General features: G+C 34.7%; 1 protein-coding gene across 1 annotated transcript; it reads right to left on the bottom strand.

The window, feature by feature from the left end:
• Window positions 1-11,456: 11,456 nt before the first annotated feature.
• Window positions 11,457-12,749, bottom strand: LOC149777223 (beta-1,3-galactosyltransferase 1-like). The gene has a single exon (XM_089941386.1). It carries the CDS (start codon window positions 12,747-12,749, stop codon window positions 11,457-11,459), a length of 1,293 nt encoding a protein of 430 aa, XP_089797512.1.
• Window positions 12,750-13,381: the final 632 nt, after the last annotated feature.

The raw sequence follows: 13,381 nt of genomic DNA, 5'->3' as shown, positions 1-13,381 counted from the left end.
AATCTAGTCGAAATTACCATACAATTTCGAAATGTGTAATCAAGCTTTGGAACCCATGGCATAGCTCATGTTATTCCGATTTGCATAATTAAGAAAGTACATTTTGAGAAAACTCAGGATATAAAACTGTAAGTGTACTTTTTGCCATTCTTATAATCAGGTAAAGAAGACGCGTTTATTGCTTGTCACTTGCATGCTATTTGTAGGACCCAAGCAATTGTATGACTTGTCTGGCGTCTATTGCCCGCCTAAATCTGAAACATGGTCGAGAGAAAGAGAGAGAGAGAGAGATTTAGGTTTATAAAACAACAACAACAAAACAATAAATACATCACATTTTGCAACTTTACAACTTTGTATCACTGATTATATAAACACTGTAGATAAACCCCAAGAAAAGTGGAGACATACCATTATGACGAACCATATTCTTGTAGGTTACTTGGCTTAAGTTCAATTCCAAGGTTTTCATCCAACCCAACGCAGCTCTGCGATAGTTTGGAGCCTGGAATCCTTGACATTTACAATTATTGTATGGGATTGTCCATTTTCTCGTGTTTCTGGTCGTGAGACTGACAACCTGACTTGTAGTCTTTCAAGACTGTGTTCTGGGTTCCTCCGCGAGCTTCGGCGAAACAGTTTGCTACTGCAACCACGTCAAGATATTTATGAAGGACGTTTCCTCACAAACAAATACAGCTCCTTGCGACAAGTGGGTAGCAACTGTCTCCAAAGAAAATGTTTGTCTGACCGTTCAACGCTTTTGCAACATATCCGTTTTGGACCAATTGCTGTAACTAATTCCAGTCCCTACTGACAAACTAGGTGAATATTTATCCTCTCTCTGGTTTACTATATCTGAACTTCTTTCGAAACCTGTGCCCAGTCAGTTCAAATCTCTTTTGAAGTTCCTCTCTTATCGTATCATAATTTAACTCGTCGTTCTCAGGACTCCTTAAACTTTAACAACGCACTGAGACGGAGTGATACTCCGTCCTTCTCCGCTTCTGGACAGTGGCATATCGTTCGAATCAATAAACATAAATGTCCATATTATCATTACTTTCGTAGAGTAGGTTGTTTTTTTCGTGGCGGGGGGGGGCCTTTCAATTTGCCTTATTGTCTTGTTTCCCCTTTTCCTTAACCTCTAATAATCAAAGTATCCTGTTGTGCTTCGCCTTCCCTACTGCTGTTTTCTCACTCTTTTGGTTCTAGCTTCATTGTTTTCCCTTTTCAACTAACCTTCCTCTAATTGTTTTGCCTGCTCATTTCTAACCTTTCTCAGCTTACTGTTTCCTTCTCATACAATTTCTAATTTATATCTTTCTTTCCTATAATTATATTTTAATTAATTCAAATTTGCTTCTTGTCCTTTCTGCCTGCCGGTCTATATCAAACGTTTCTCTTTCTCTATTACTCTCCATTATTCAATGTTCACCCCTCCCGAGCCTGCTCCTCCTGAACAAATTTTCAAATTGGTCTCCCTCTCATAACCAAACTGATTCCGGTCTCCGCAAGTCTTTTAGTGACGACATGATTGATACTGCTGATAAGATCACTAATCATAAGTGTAATACCATATGAAGCATTCAATTGTGGGAATGCTGATAGTATCTCAGATGGTAATAAAATAAAAATAGTACTTGTATATATTTATAAGATGAACAAAAGGACTAACGAATAATGTGAGATATTTTCTAAATCGCCTGCGTTATCCCATAACATGAAGGTCACAATCCGATGCATGAAATTGAAAAACAGTACAGGAATGATGACCAGTGTGAACCAAAGTCACTGCTCTGCCTACTCCAGTTCCACTTATGGCAAGATTGTAACAGGATGAATCCGGGTTCCTACCAGCTAGCAGAAGCTCCTACCAGCTAGCAGAAGAATCAAAAACCTCTTTAACCCGTTGGTCTAGAACCTATCGACCCTAATACTGCATAAACTAGTCTCGTTATTTGAACAATATTGTCATGGGCAGTAGTATCCCGATTACTCAAAAAAGCAGATTTATAAAGATCCGCACAAATAGTAACAATTGCGACGACTATGTCATGTCATACAGGAAACACGGTCAGATACGAATACAACGAAATATGTTAGGCATAAGCGCATGCGAATTGACTTCGTTACGAATTAAATTATTTAACAAAAACGACGGCGCGAGCTTATTGTTATAATAATCACATTCGTACATTATTATAAGAACGTGAGCACTACCTTTCATTTAAAACATAAAAAAATTTGAATTCAACTTATTTGTTCAACTATCAAACTTACTAACGTGAAACAGACTCTAATATATACAATAATCTGGTTTTATTGATATAGGTCTGACTTTCTAAATAACTTACAATAAATTCCGAAATAGAAATATATTAAGCAATTTTATCACATTGAACGGATAGCTAGGAAGAATAAAGTTTTCATTTTCACATACCTCTACAGTTAAAAATTGCTTACATAAACTGGAAAGCGTTCTGACAAGACCAGCCTTATTTTTACAATACAGAGAGATTCTGGACGATAAGTTCTGAGATCGTGGTCAAATCCATGGCCAGGGAACTCGTAGTACACTGGTTCCACACTCCCGGCAATTTTTGTATGCAACCATGAGTGTACAATAATCAGCATTCCTAGATCGCCATGTTAAAAATTAAAACACCCCCAGGTAACGCTGTGCACAACGACGAAACCCATCTACATTTATATTCATATATAATGTACAGGCATTTGTGTGTACACAGTTCCACGAGAAACTCAATAAACAGGTTCTCTCTGGAGGAAACGACATTTCTGATATTTGATATATGTCAAGCAATCATGATTCACACATATAATTCAGTGATATTTGATCGTTGAATGGGTTTATAATGTAGAGGTGATTTTGATTTAATGATTACTAATAAATCTAGGCAAATACTTTATGCATGTGAGATTTCTCTGAATGTTCCCAAACTGAATTAGCTATTAGTTTAAGTTTTTCCGCATTGCAGTTGCAGATGGTCCCATCATTACAAATATCATTAATTTATACTTAAACTTGAAAGTTCTTTTAGCTAGTGTATAAAACATATTACTGAAATGTACAGACAACGATTTCCTTCTTAATCAACATGGCGTTTTAAACGTCTTTTTAATTTAGTCATCACACTTTGTTTAAAAAAAAATGGAGCTACTAATTATTTAATTGTACAACGATTGGAAACCACTAATGCCAAAATTATATTTGAAATAAAAATATAAATACATACGAGAAAAATGTCCAGAAAAATAAAATAAACTCATATTTATTTAGGATATTGATTTAATGGCAAGTGAAACAAACCATCACATAATACAACAACGTTCTCTTATTCTAATTTAACCCACTATCACAACTAAACAAACAAACAGAAGAAATGTGCGCCAAGATGTTACCCGTGCAAATTGAGTAAATTATTTCAGTAGAATTATTGGAGTGTAGAATATACCTAGCCATAAAAAATTAAAACATTAGAGTATCATATACATATGTACCACAAGCACATTCACAACAATCATGTTGATCAAGTAATGATTTACACGTACTAATTTAGATGTGGTTATTGAAATAATTTATATTATCCCTGTTGATCTTGACAATGAACTAGACTTTTTTATAAGCAGTCAAGCACGTGAATCATAATTGACCATTGTTCTGTAGCAGTGACATCACATGTAGCATGCACACCGTATCTAGACAAGGATAGCCCACGTCCAGCCTTACGACACATCATATCGTATGTAAACAAGGATAAGCCATGTCCAGTCTTAGCACACAGCATATCGTATCTGGATAAGGATAAGCCACGCCCAGTCTTAACACACACAATATCGTATTTAAACAAGGCTAAACCACGTCCAGTCTTAACACACAGTATGTCGTATCTAAACAAGGATAACCCACGTCCAGTCTTAACACAAACCATATGGTATCTAGATAAGGATAAGTATATCCATTCTTAACACAATGTGGTATCTAGACAAGGCCTAAACACGTCCAGTCTTAAGCGACACCATATAGTATCTAGACAAGGATAAGCCATATCTAGTCTTAACGCACAACATATCGCATCTAGACAAAGCTAAGCTACCTCCAGTCTTAGCACACATCATATCGTATTTAAGCAATGATAAGCCACGTCCAGGCTTAACACACCATATGGTACCTAGACTAGGATAAGCCATGTCCAGTCTTAACACACACCATATGGTATCTAGACAAAGATACGCCACTTACAGTCTTAACACACTTCACATCGTATCTAGACAAGAATAAGTCATGTCCAGTCTTAACACACACCATATGGTATCTCGACAAGGATAACCTATGTCCAGTCTTAACACACACACAATGTGGTGTCTAGACAAAGATATGTCACTTCCAGTCTTAACACACATCATATCTTATCTAAACAAGAATAAGTCATATCCAGTCTTAACACACACCATATGGTATCTAGACAAGGCTAAGTTACGTCCAGTCTTAACAGACGCCATATTATATCTAGACAAGGAATAGCAACGTCCAGTCTTAACACACACCAAATGGTATCTAGACAAGGATAAGCCGTATCCATTCTGAACACACACACAATATGGTATCTAGGCAATGATAAGCCACTTCCAGTCTTAACAGTCACCATATGGTATCTAGACAAAGATAAGCCATGCCCAGTCTTAACAAACACCATATCGTATCTAGACAAGGATAAGCCATGTCCAGTTTTAATAAACACCATATTGTATCTAGACAAGGCTAACCCAAGTCATGTCTCAGATGCGTGTGGAAAGAAAATTACTGTTATAAAAATAAACTTGGGTTCCTAATCTAGAATATTATATAGGTAAGATCACACATCATACCAGGCCTTATCTATTTGAAATCTACGCGCTGGCCTTTATTTCGCTTGTACAAAGTAATGGGAATTTACGACCGATACTCTTGACTGCTTTCAGCAATATATTTATCGATTGAAGAGTCAACATACAAAGTGAAAATAAATATAAATTTGAGAAGGAAATGTAAGATATGAATTATTCAATCCTGTCGATTTGTTTTCTTTTTCTGGAGTATATTTATCACTTAACGTGAATGATTTTGCATTATTTGAATGCCATGGCTGTGCTACCTAGTTGAATGTTACGTCACAATGTCGTTTGATATTGATGATTCTGGAATTTACATAGGATCTTGATCTGAAAAAACATTTTGGGGTGTTGAAATGAAACAAATTAATTTTACCTACAATAAAACTTGTACTTGACTTTTATTATTCTTTTGAAGATTGTATGATAAATCATTTTCTTTATGTTGAAATAAATCCATCAGGGGTTGTAAAAATCAGCATAGACATTGTTGTTGAAAAGGACGAATGACAACTCCGGGCCGATAGGGACGAACATGAGAATGATGACGGTGACTGCATATCGAAAAGAACATGAGAATGGTGACAGTGAGATACGGACGGATAAGAGAATGATGACAGTGCTGCCAGATAAGAATGGTCATGAGAATGAGAACTGCTGGCAGATAGGGAAAAACATGAGAATGATAAATGTTGGCAGACAATGATGAACATGAGAATGATGACTGCTGGCAGATAGGGAAGAACATGAGAATGATGACTGTGGCCAGACAAGTGCTAACATGAAAATGACGACTGCTGCAAGATAAGGAAGAACATGAGAATAATGACAGTGCTGGAAGATAAAGAAAGAAATGAGAATGATGATAGTGCTAGCAAATAAGGACGGACAAGAGAATGATGACTGCTGGCAGATAGGGAAGACCATGATAATGATGGCTGCTGGCAGACAAGGACGAATATGACAAAGATGACAGATGGGGAAGACCATGAGAATGATGAAAGTGCTGGCTGATAGGGAAGAACATGTGAATGATGACTGTACTGGCAGATAGAGAAGAATATGTGAATGATGGTAGTATTGACAAATAAGGTCGAACATGAGAATGATGACTGCTGGCAGATAGGAAAGAACATGAGAATGATGACTGCTGGCAGACAAGGACTAACATGGGAATGACGATTGCTGCAAGATAAGGAAGAAAATAAGAATGATGACAGTACTGGCAGATAGGGAAGAACATGATAATGACGCCTGCGGACAGATACGGACGAACATGAGAATGATGACAGTGTTGGCAGATAGAACAGAACATGATAATGATGACTGTTCTGGCAGATAGGGACGAGCATGAGAATGGTGACATTGTTGGCAGGTAAAGACGAACATGAGAATGATGACTGCTGGCAGATAGGTAAGAACATTAGAATGATGACTGCTACCAGATAAGGGAGAACAGAAGAATGATCACTGCTGGCAGATATGGACAAACGTGAGAATTGATGACAGTGCTGGAAGATAGAGAAGAAGATTAGAATGATGATTGCTGGCAGATGAGGAAGAAATTGAGAATAACGACTGATAGCAAATAAGGACAAACATGTGAATGATGCCAGTGCTGGCATATAAAGAAGAACATGAACATGATGACTGCCAGAAGATAAAGAAGAACATTAGAATGATGAGAATACTGGCAGATAAGGACAAAAATGAAAATGATGGCTGCTGGCACATAGTTAAGTACATGAGAAAGATGACCGTGCTGGCAGATAAGGTGATACAAAGAATGACAATTCTGGACATGCAGCAAAATTAAAATTCCTGTAAGAGTATTTCATGCTGAAGCAGTGAGCAGGTGTCAGTGTAAAATGTGTAAATAAACTGATATAGGATTCGGGGAAAATGAAATTAAAGGAACCCTCTACACCATCGGTAATGAGAAGTTTACTCCACTCTCTGGCGTAATCTCAAGATCACAGGCGTTACCTGTGGTCTTAGGTAAATATAACCTATTGACGTATTAATATAATATTTAGACATATATAACATTTTGACTTTTTAATATGATACGTAGGTATAAGTTATTGACTTGTTAATATGATACATAGGTATAAGCTTTTGACATGTCCATAGGTATGTATGACCTATTGACTTGTTAAAGGTAGATATAAGCTATTGACTTGTTAATATGATACTTAGATAGGTATAAGCTATTGACTTGTTAATATGATATTTAGATAGGTAAAGCTATTGACTTGCTCATATGATTCTTAAGTATAAGTTATTGACTTGTAAATATGATACATATGTAGGTATAAGATATTGACTTGTTCATATGATACGTAGGTATAAGTTATTGACTTGTAAATATGATACATAGGTAGGTATAAGCCATTGACTTGTTCACATGATACGTAGGTATAAGTTATTGACTTGTAAATATGATACATAGGTAGGTATAAGCTATTGACTTGTTCATATGATACGTAGGTATAAGTTATTGACTTGTAAATATGATGCATAGGTAGGTATAAGCTATTGACATGCCAATAGGATACATAGGTATGTATGACCTATTGACTTGTTAAAGGTAGATATAAGCCATTGACTTGTTAATATGATACATAGGTAGGTATAAGCTATTGACATGTCAATATGCTACATAGGTATGTATGACCTATTGACTTGTTAAAGGGGTTATAAGCTACTGACTTTTCAATATGATACTTAGATAGGTATAAGCTATTGACTTGTTCATATGATACAGTGTTCATATTCAAATAAATACAACAATTAATCTGATATAATAAAAAGATTGATAAATATTCACTCTATGATGTACTATGTCAGAGTGGATACCCTCCATACATGTAATATAAATATCAACATACCCCCGAATATTGCAAAGGAATATAAAGTAATGTACATAAACGAAATATAATACAAATATCATAATGACCCGGTTATGAGGAGAATTGAAGACATATTAAACAGGTGGATATTCTGCATCAACATGGAATAATGCCTTTAGTCCGAGTACTGCATTCACATAGTACTCTCTCTGCACAGTAGAAATGGCTGTGGTTTGTTGGTTTAGCCAGACATTTGTTTTATATTTAATTAATGTTAGTTCTTTGTATTCACTCTGGTTACAATAAAACAATAAGTCATGTTTACAGTCCTATAGTTAGACTGATATAAATCTGCGAGGTTATAATACTCCTATTGTTAGACTAAGATAAATCTGCAAAATTATGCTACTCCTATAGTTAGACTAAGATAAATCTGTAAAATTATGTACTCCTATAGTTAGACTTAATCTGCAAAGTTATAATACTCCTATAGTTAGACATGTATTATTGAGCATGCAAAAAGCTATCGTCAAACTTAAGCGATGACAGCTTGTTCTAATTTAATCTATAATACCAATATGCTAAATATTTTGCACTGTTGTAGCTGTACAAAATGGAGATATCTCATTAGTTTAGATTTTAGTAAATCTCTGAAATTTCCTTTATTAGTTTGTTTCCACGTTTAAATGTATTACGGACTCGATATATTATTGTAAACTGCTGCCGATATTTCTCCCGATATCGCACACAGAGTATTAATGCTTGATCATGACATCGCACAGGGAAATTCAATTGTCATACGATAGCGAAGGATTCCGATTGCAAAGAAAAAAACATTTAATCTCTAAATGTAAACGAATTATGATAATTGATTTTATATATTTTGATTATATTCACATCCACAACTATTATAAGTAGGTGAAGATTCACACATTTATTGTTTGACAATGCAATAGTCAGTTGAAACGTCATACTTAAAACATGTAGTTTTTTTATCAAACTTTAGTCGGATTTTGTAGGCATGTTAACGTTTTAAGAACGTACTATGTACAGTTGATATGATACATAAATCTAATTGGCATATATTGACTTTATTTCAGGCATTTTAATAAGGTCTCTACACCACTGCAAGATATACTTGATACTCATAAATTAATGGACACGAGCATTTTTCGAGTTGCAAATGATTGTTTTCCTTCTCATGACAGCCTTATGTGTTGTATTGTTATGTAATATTGTATGTTGGACATAACCTTATCCAAAATCAAGTTTATGTTCAACTTGACTTGAATTATTGACTTTTTTTATTCAGTAAACAACTAACACATAACTAAAATATTCTATATGTATGGTTTTAGTATCATGATAATTATTAATAGAAGTAAACATGTTTATTTGGGTCTGGATCTATGTTATTGGGATTCCACTGTCATACCTGAAATAGTCCTGGCTATATAAGTTTAGTAACACACTTTCTAAGTATAACTAATATTTTAACTTGTAAACATTAAAAGGTTTCTATAAGATTATTTCCATTAGGTAATATTTCATTTTATAAAATTCTAATTGTGACCTGAGGTCAAGTGTAAGACTATATAATCTTGTTGCAGGAAAAATTATTCATTCTTGCTTTAAATCTAGCAGAATCAATTTGTGTTATTTTGTGTCCAATAGTTCATTTGGGCTGGAATTTTTTTCGTCAAATTATTCAAGTGGTTTTTCTCTGGAAATACAGAATGCTCATAAAAGATAACTCTTGGATGGAGACATTGACTGGGATTTATAGTTAATTCAATCCTAGAATTATGTTACTGTGTTTAAACAAAATACTGTTAGTACAACAAGACGATTCATTCCGCCAGCGGCAATCAACGCCTTCAGCGTTGGACTTAATTTGGATTTCCACAAACGTTTGTTCAGAACTCTCATTCTTAGGACTTTTGTCTGTAATTCTATGATTAATTTGGGATTTAATTCGCATTACCGTAAACTTTATTTTCCATTTTCACTTTGTATTCTATGGAAATAAGTTATTTGTTGCATTTTACAAAGCTTGATGCTTTTAATGCTGTTCGGTTACTTTTTGTAAGAGCATCGACTCGTAACAACAGGCATCTTATGTGCGTTCTGAAGTTCACAGAAATAAGTTGGTCCCTAGCACCATCGTCTTATTCGTGTTTCAAGCCAAACGAATTTTAGTGTAAACATCAAGCCAGGTCACTGCTCACTGCCGGTTTCCCGAAAAGTTCACTTTAAGTGAAGGACAGTTCTTTAGATAACTCAAAAATGGATAACAATGTGTTGTCAATATTCATTTTTCGCAATGTTTAGCTTCAATATTTCAAATAGGAAATTGAACTAAATATAAAAAGAGCAGCGTAATTCACGTGTTCAAAAGCTTGTAGGCTTCAAAGTTCAGAGATTACCGCATCATTCCAGCTGTCTGAAAAATATACCCACCCAGGCAAAAATGGCATCCGTTTAGTAAAGAAAGTCACGTTCGATTTTAAATGCGACCAAGATGGCAGTATTAGGACTCGCTTGCGACAATCAGGTTATAAATAATAAATCAATGAATGAAATGACTAAGTTTTGTGAATTTTGGATTCCTTGAGGCTTTTCATTTTGAAAATTGGAAGAAGGGTACAAACTGTCAAGGGTGCTGGCTAATACAAAAATGCCCTAAATAGCGATAATTATATATATATCCATTCACGCAAATATACATGTTAAGGTGTGCATATTTAGTTTGCACTGTGTGTTTGACCTTATGAAGATGTCTAGGCCTACCCGACTAAAGCAATTTTTTTAAAGACGTTTACTTGAATTTGAGTTCAAGAACTAGCCTTGATTATGACCTCAGAAGGTTATGGAAGCGAATCTTCTTATTGTCATTCTCCATTTAGATCATTAAGCTTTTTTATAAAATGATATTGCAATATAAGTCAAGTGGGGATGTATGCAATATAGAGTTTTGTCACGAAAGCCATTATGGCAATTTTACTATCAGCCTTTGTAAATCTATGATCAAAGATTTTGTATATGTGTTCAGATATAATATCAGCCAAATCATTCATTTAAACTATTCAGTCGAATTACAAAGTGCTCATGGCATTTGTGGGCTAAAACACTACTTTGGATTTAGCGTGAATTCATTTACAGACATTCGTTATTACCTAATCGTGATACACGAAGAGTATTGGTACATCGGAACATTCAAGACTGTTGTTATATCGGCACATTCAAGATTCGGAACTCATTTTAATATTCTACACTTTTGGACTTATTATTTAAACAATTATGATTATTTTGGATTTTATTCAAAATCATGTAAGTTCCTTTCAAATTTTCGCTTTGTGACTTTAAAAAGTTAAATTATTTATTGATTTTATTATATTTGTCGGTTTTGCTTCTTTGAGTTAGTTTAAGACCAGAGTCCTAATAGCAGTAACAGTCATTTTGACAGATATGAGTAAAATTCTATGACAAAAATAATTTCAGTACTTCCTGCTTAATCCCATCCTTTCGATACCCAAGTTCGTTTCACCAAGTGTCCATAGTGCTTCTATTTTCTTTTGTATTTTTTTTCTTTCTGGAATTTTTTTGGAATTTTTTTGAACCGATGTGGTGTTGTCTACTTTTATTTGTTTTTTCCCCATACAATTTTACCGAAGTCCTTTCTGTCCTGACCATTTTCAGTTGTAATGTTATTTACTCTTGTTTTGGGGTATTTTCTGTAGGTTTTTTGCTACCATTTTGAACCGTTTTTAAAACAGTTTTGGCTTCTTCCTGCTTTGTTTGTACATTGACTTGTTTTGACATCTGAGTTTTGCCGGAGTTCTTACTGACTTGAACTTTGTCAATCCTTTTGTCATCATTTTCAGATGAGATATTATACGTTTTAAGATTTTTTTTTGACGCTCTTTCATACGCTTTTCCCATCGCATTCCATACCTGTGCCACCTCCTCTGGTGTGCGTCCACTAGATATGAGAAGGGGACATAGTATTGAACTATTTTCAAAACATTCCAGTCCTGTCTCAAACTGCAAAGAAAAACGATCAGCAAGTGAGATATAGGATATGTCTTTGACTTTAGATGGTAACAGTCCATATAGGTAAACGTCATCAACCCAGAAGAATGGTGTCAAATACGCAGCCCTGTAGATAAAAGGGATAATATCCGTAGATATAATGACACCGAAACCACTACAATATTGCGGATAAAACATGTGTCCACTGAAGAAATCGGAAGCAACGTACCATTTATTATTCTTTTCTCTTATGATTGGCATGGTACTATCAAATATATAGTTACAAAGAATGTATCGTTTCCTTCCAGAAAGTATTGGAACATATTCAGTTAGCAATTTGTATGTATCCACAAGTACATCATCATCAACCTTGACAATCATCTGAGCATTCATGCAATTTTCTGATATCCACTTGTATCCCATGACCCCCTTATGTGTAAGATTTATATAAGCATCGATAAAATATCCTTGTACAAGATCCCCATACTTTTTGAATTCATCCTCAATTTTGCTTTGGGTTTCATTATCAAGGACTGTACCCAGTAGAAACAAAATCCTGACAGATCCGAGGTGACGAAAGTATGAATTATTGGTCCATGTATTTCTCATGACATCACGCCTATCAAAATGATTTGGTGCAGTGTGAACTATCACTAATGCTGATAAATTTGTCACATACTTGCACAAATTTGGATCCGACAGCAAATATGGCGAGTCTAACGTTAAAGGATACTGAGTTTTGGTACTTAGTGATCTTGAGTTGTTGAATCCGATATTTGTAGAGACACGGTAATTGAGAGACTGTTTATGACTGATGTAATTAGAATTTATTCTATCAACTAATGTATTGTATCTATGTACGCCTTTGACAGACTCTGGGCTGTACTTTAACCATGTAAATCCGTGGAGATCAATAAGGTGCGGCTGGATGAAACTAGTATGATTTACAGTCGAGGTGTAAGAGACGCTCATGATAATGCAAAACACGCCCAGAAATAATGCGACTATAATGCTGTATCGAACAATCCACTGTGCAATTGCAAACCTGTTCAAAAGCCGGTGCATTTCCGACGTATTTATTATTATTGGACTTTTGCTCACTATTGCGCCTAGACACTTCTGGATCACTTCTTGGTATACTTTATATCATCCCAGTTATCGAACTGACTCCAAACTAGATGTACTTGAGGGGTTCTGAAATGAAAATAATTTTACTAAAAGAGTTTACCATTATTTGAAGAACTGTAAGCAAATAGACGTATTATAAAATCTTATCTAAATTAAACAAAATATCACTTTTAAGTAGACTAGGAAGTACATTCGTATGGGTACAATTTGAGAATCATATAAATAAATAATTATCAGTTGTGAAATACATCGTGGAAAAACTTGATATCCACTGATATTTCCAGCATTCATCTTCTTCTTATTATTATTTTTATTAATAATAATAGTAGTAGTAGTAGTAGTAGTAGTAGTAGTAACATTACTAGCTTTATTATTAGCATTTGTATTATTATTATTACATATTAGATTTTACTGCTCAAATAAGACATTTTGTGTCTGAGTAATTTGTCCGTTATATGCCCTATAGTGTAAATAAT

The sequence above is a fragment of the Sinohyriopsis cumingii genome, chromosome 18 (genome assembly GCF_028554795.1).
Source record: "Sinohyriopsis cumingii isolate HCF-2022 chromosome 18, ASM2855479v2, whole genome shotgun sequence".
NCBI lineage: Eukaryota > Metazoa > Mollusca > Bivalvia > Unionida > Unionidae > Sinohyriopsis > Sinohyriopsis cumingii.
Note: the sequence above shows the minus strand (reverse complement) of the source record. Positions and strands in the feature narration are given on the sequence as shown.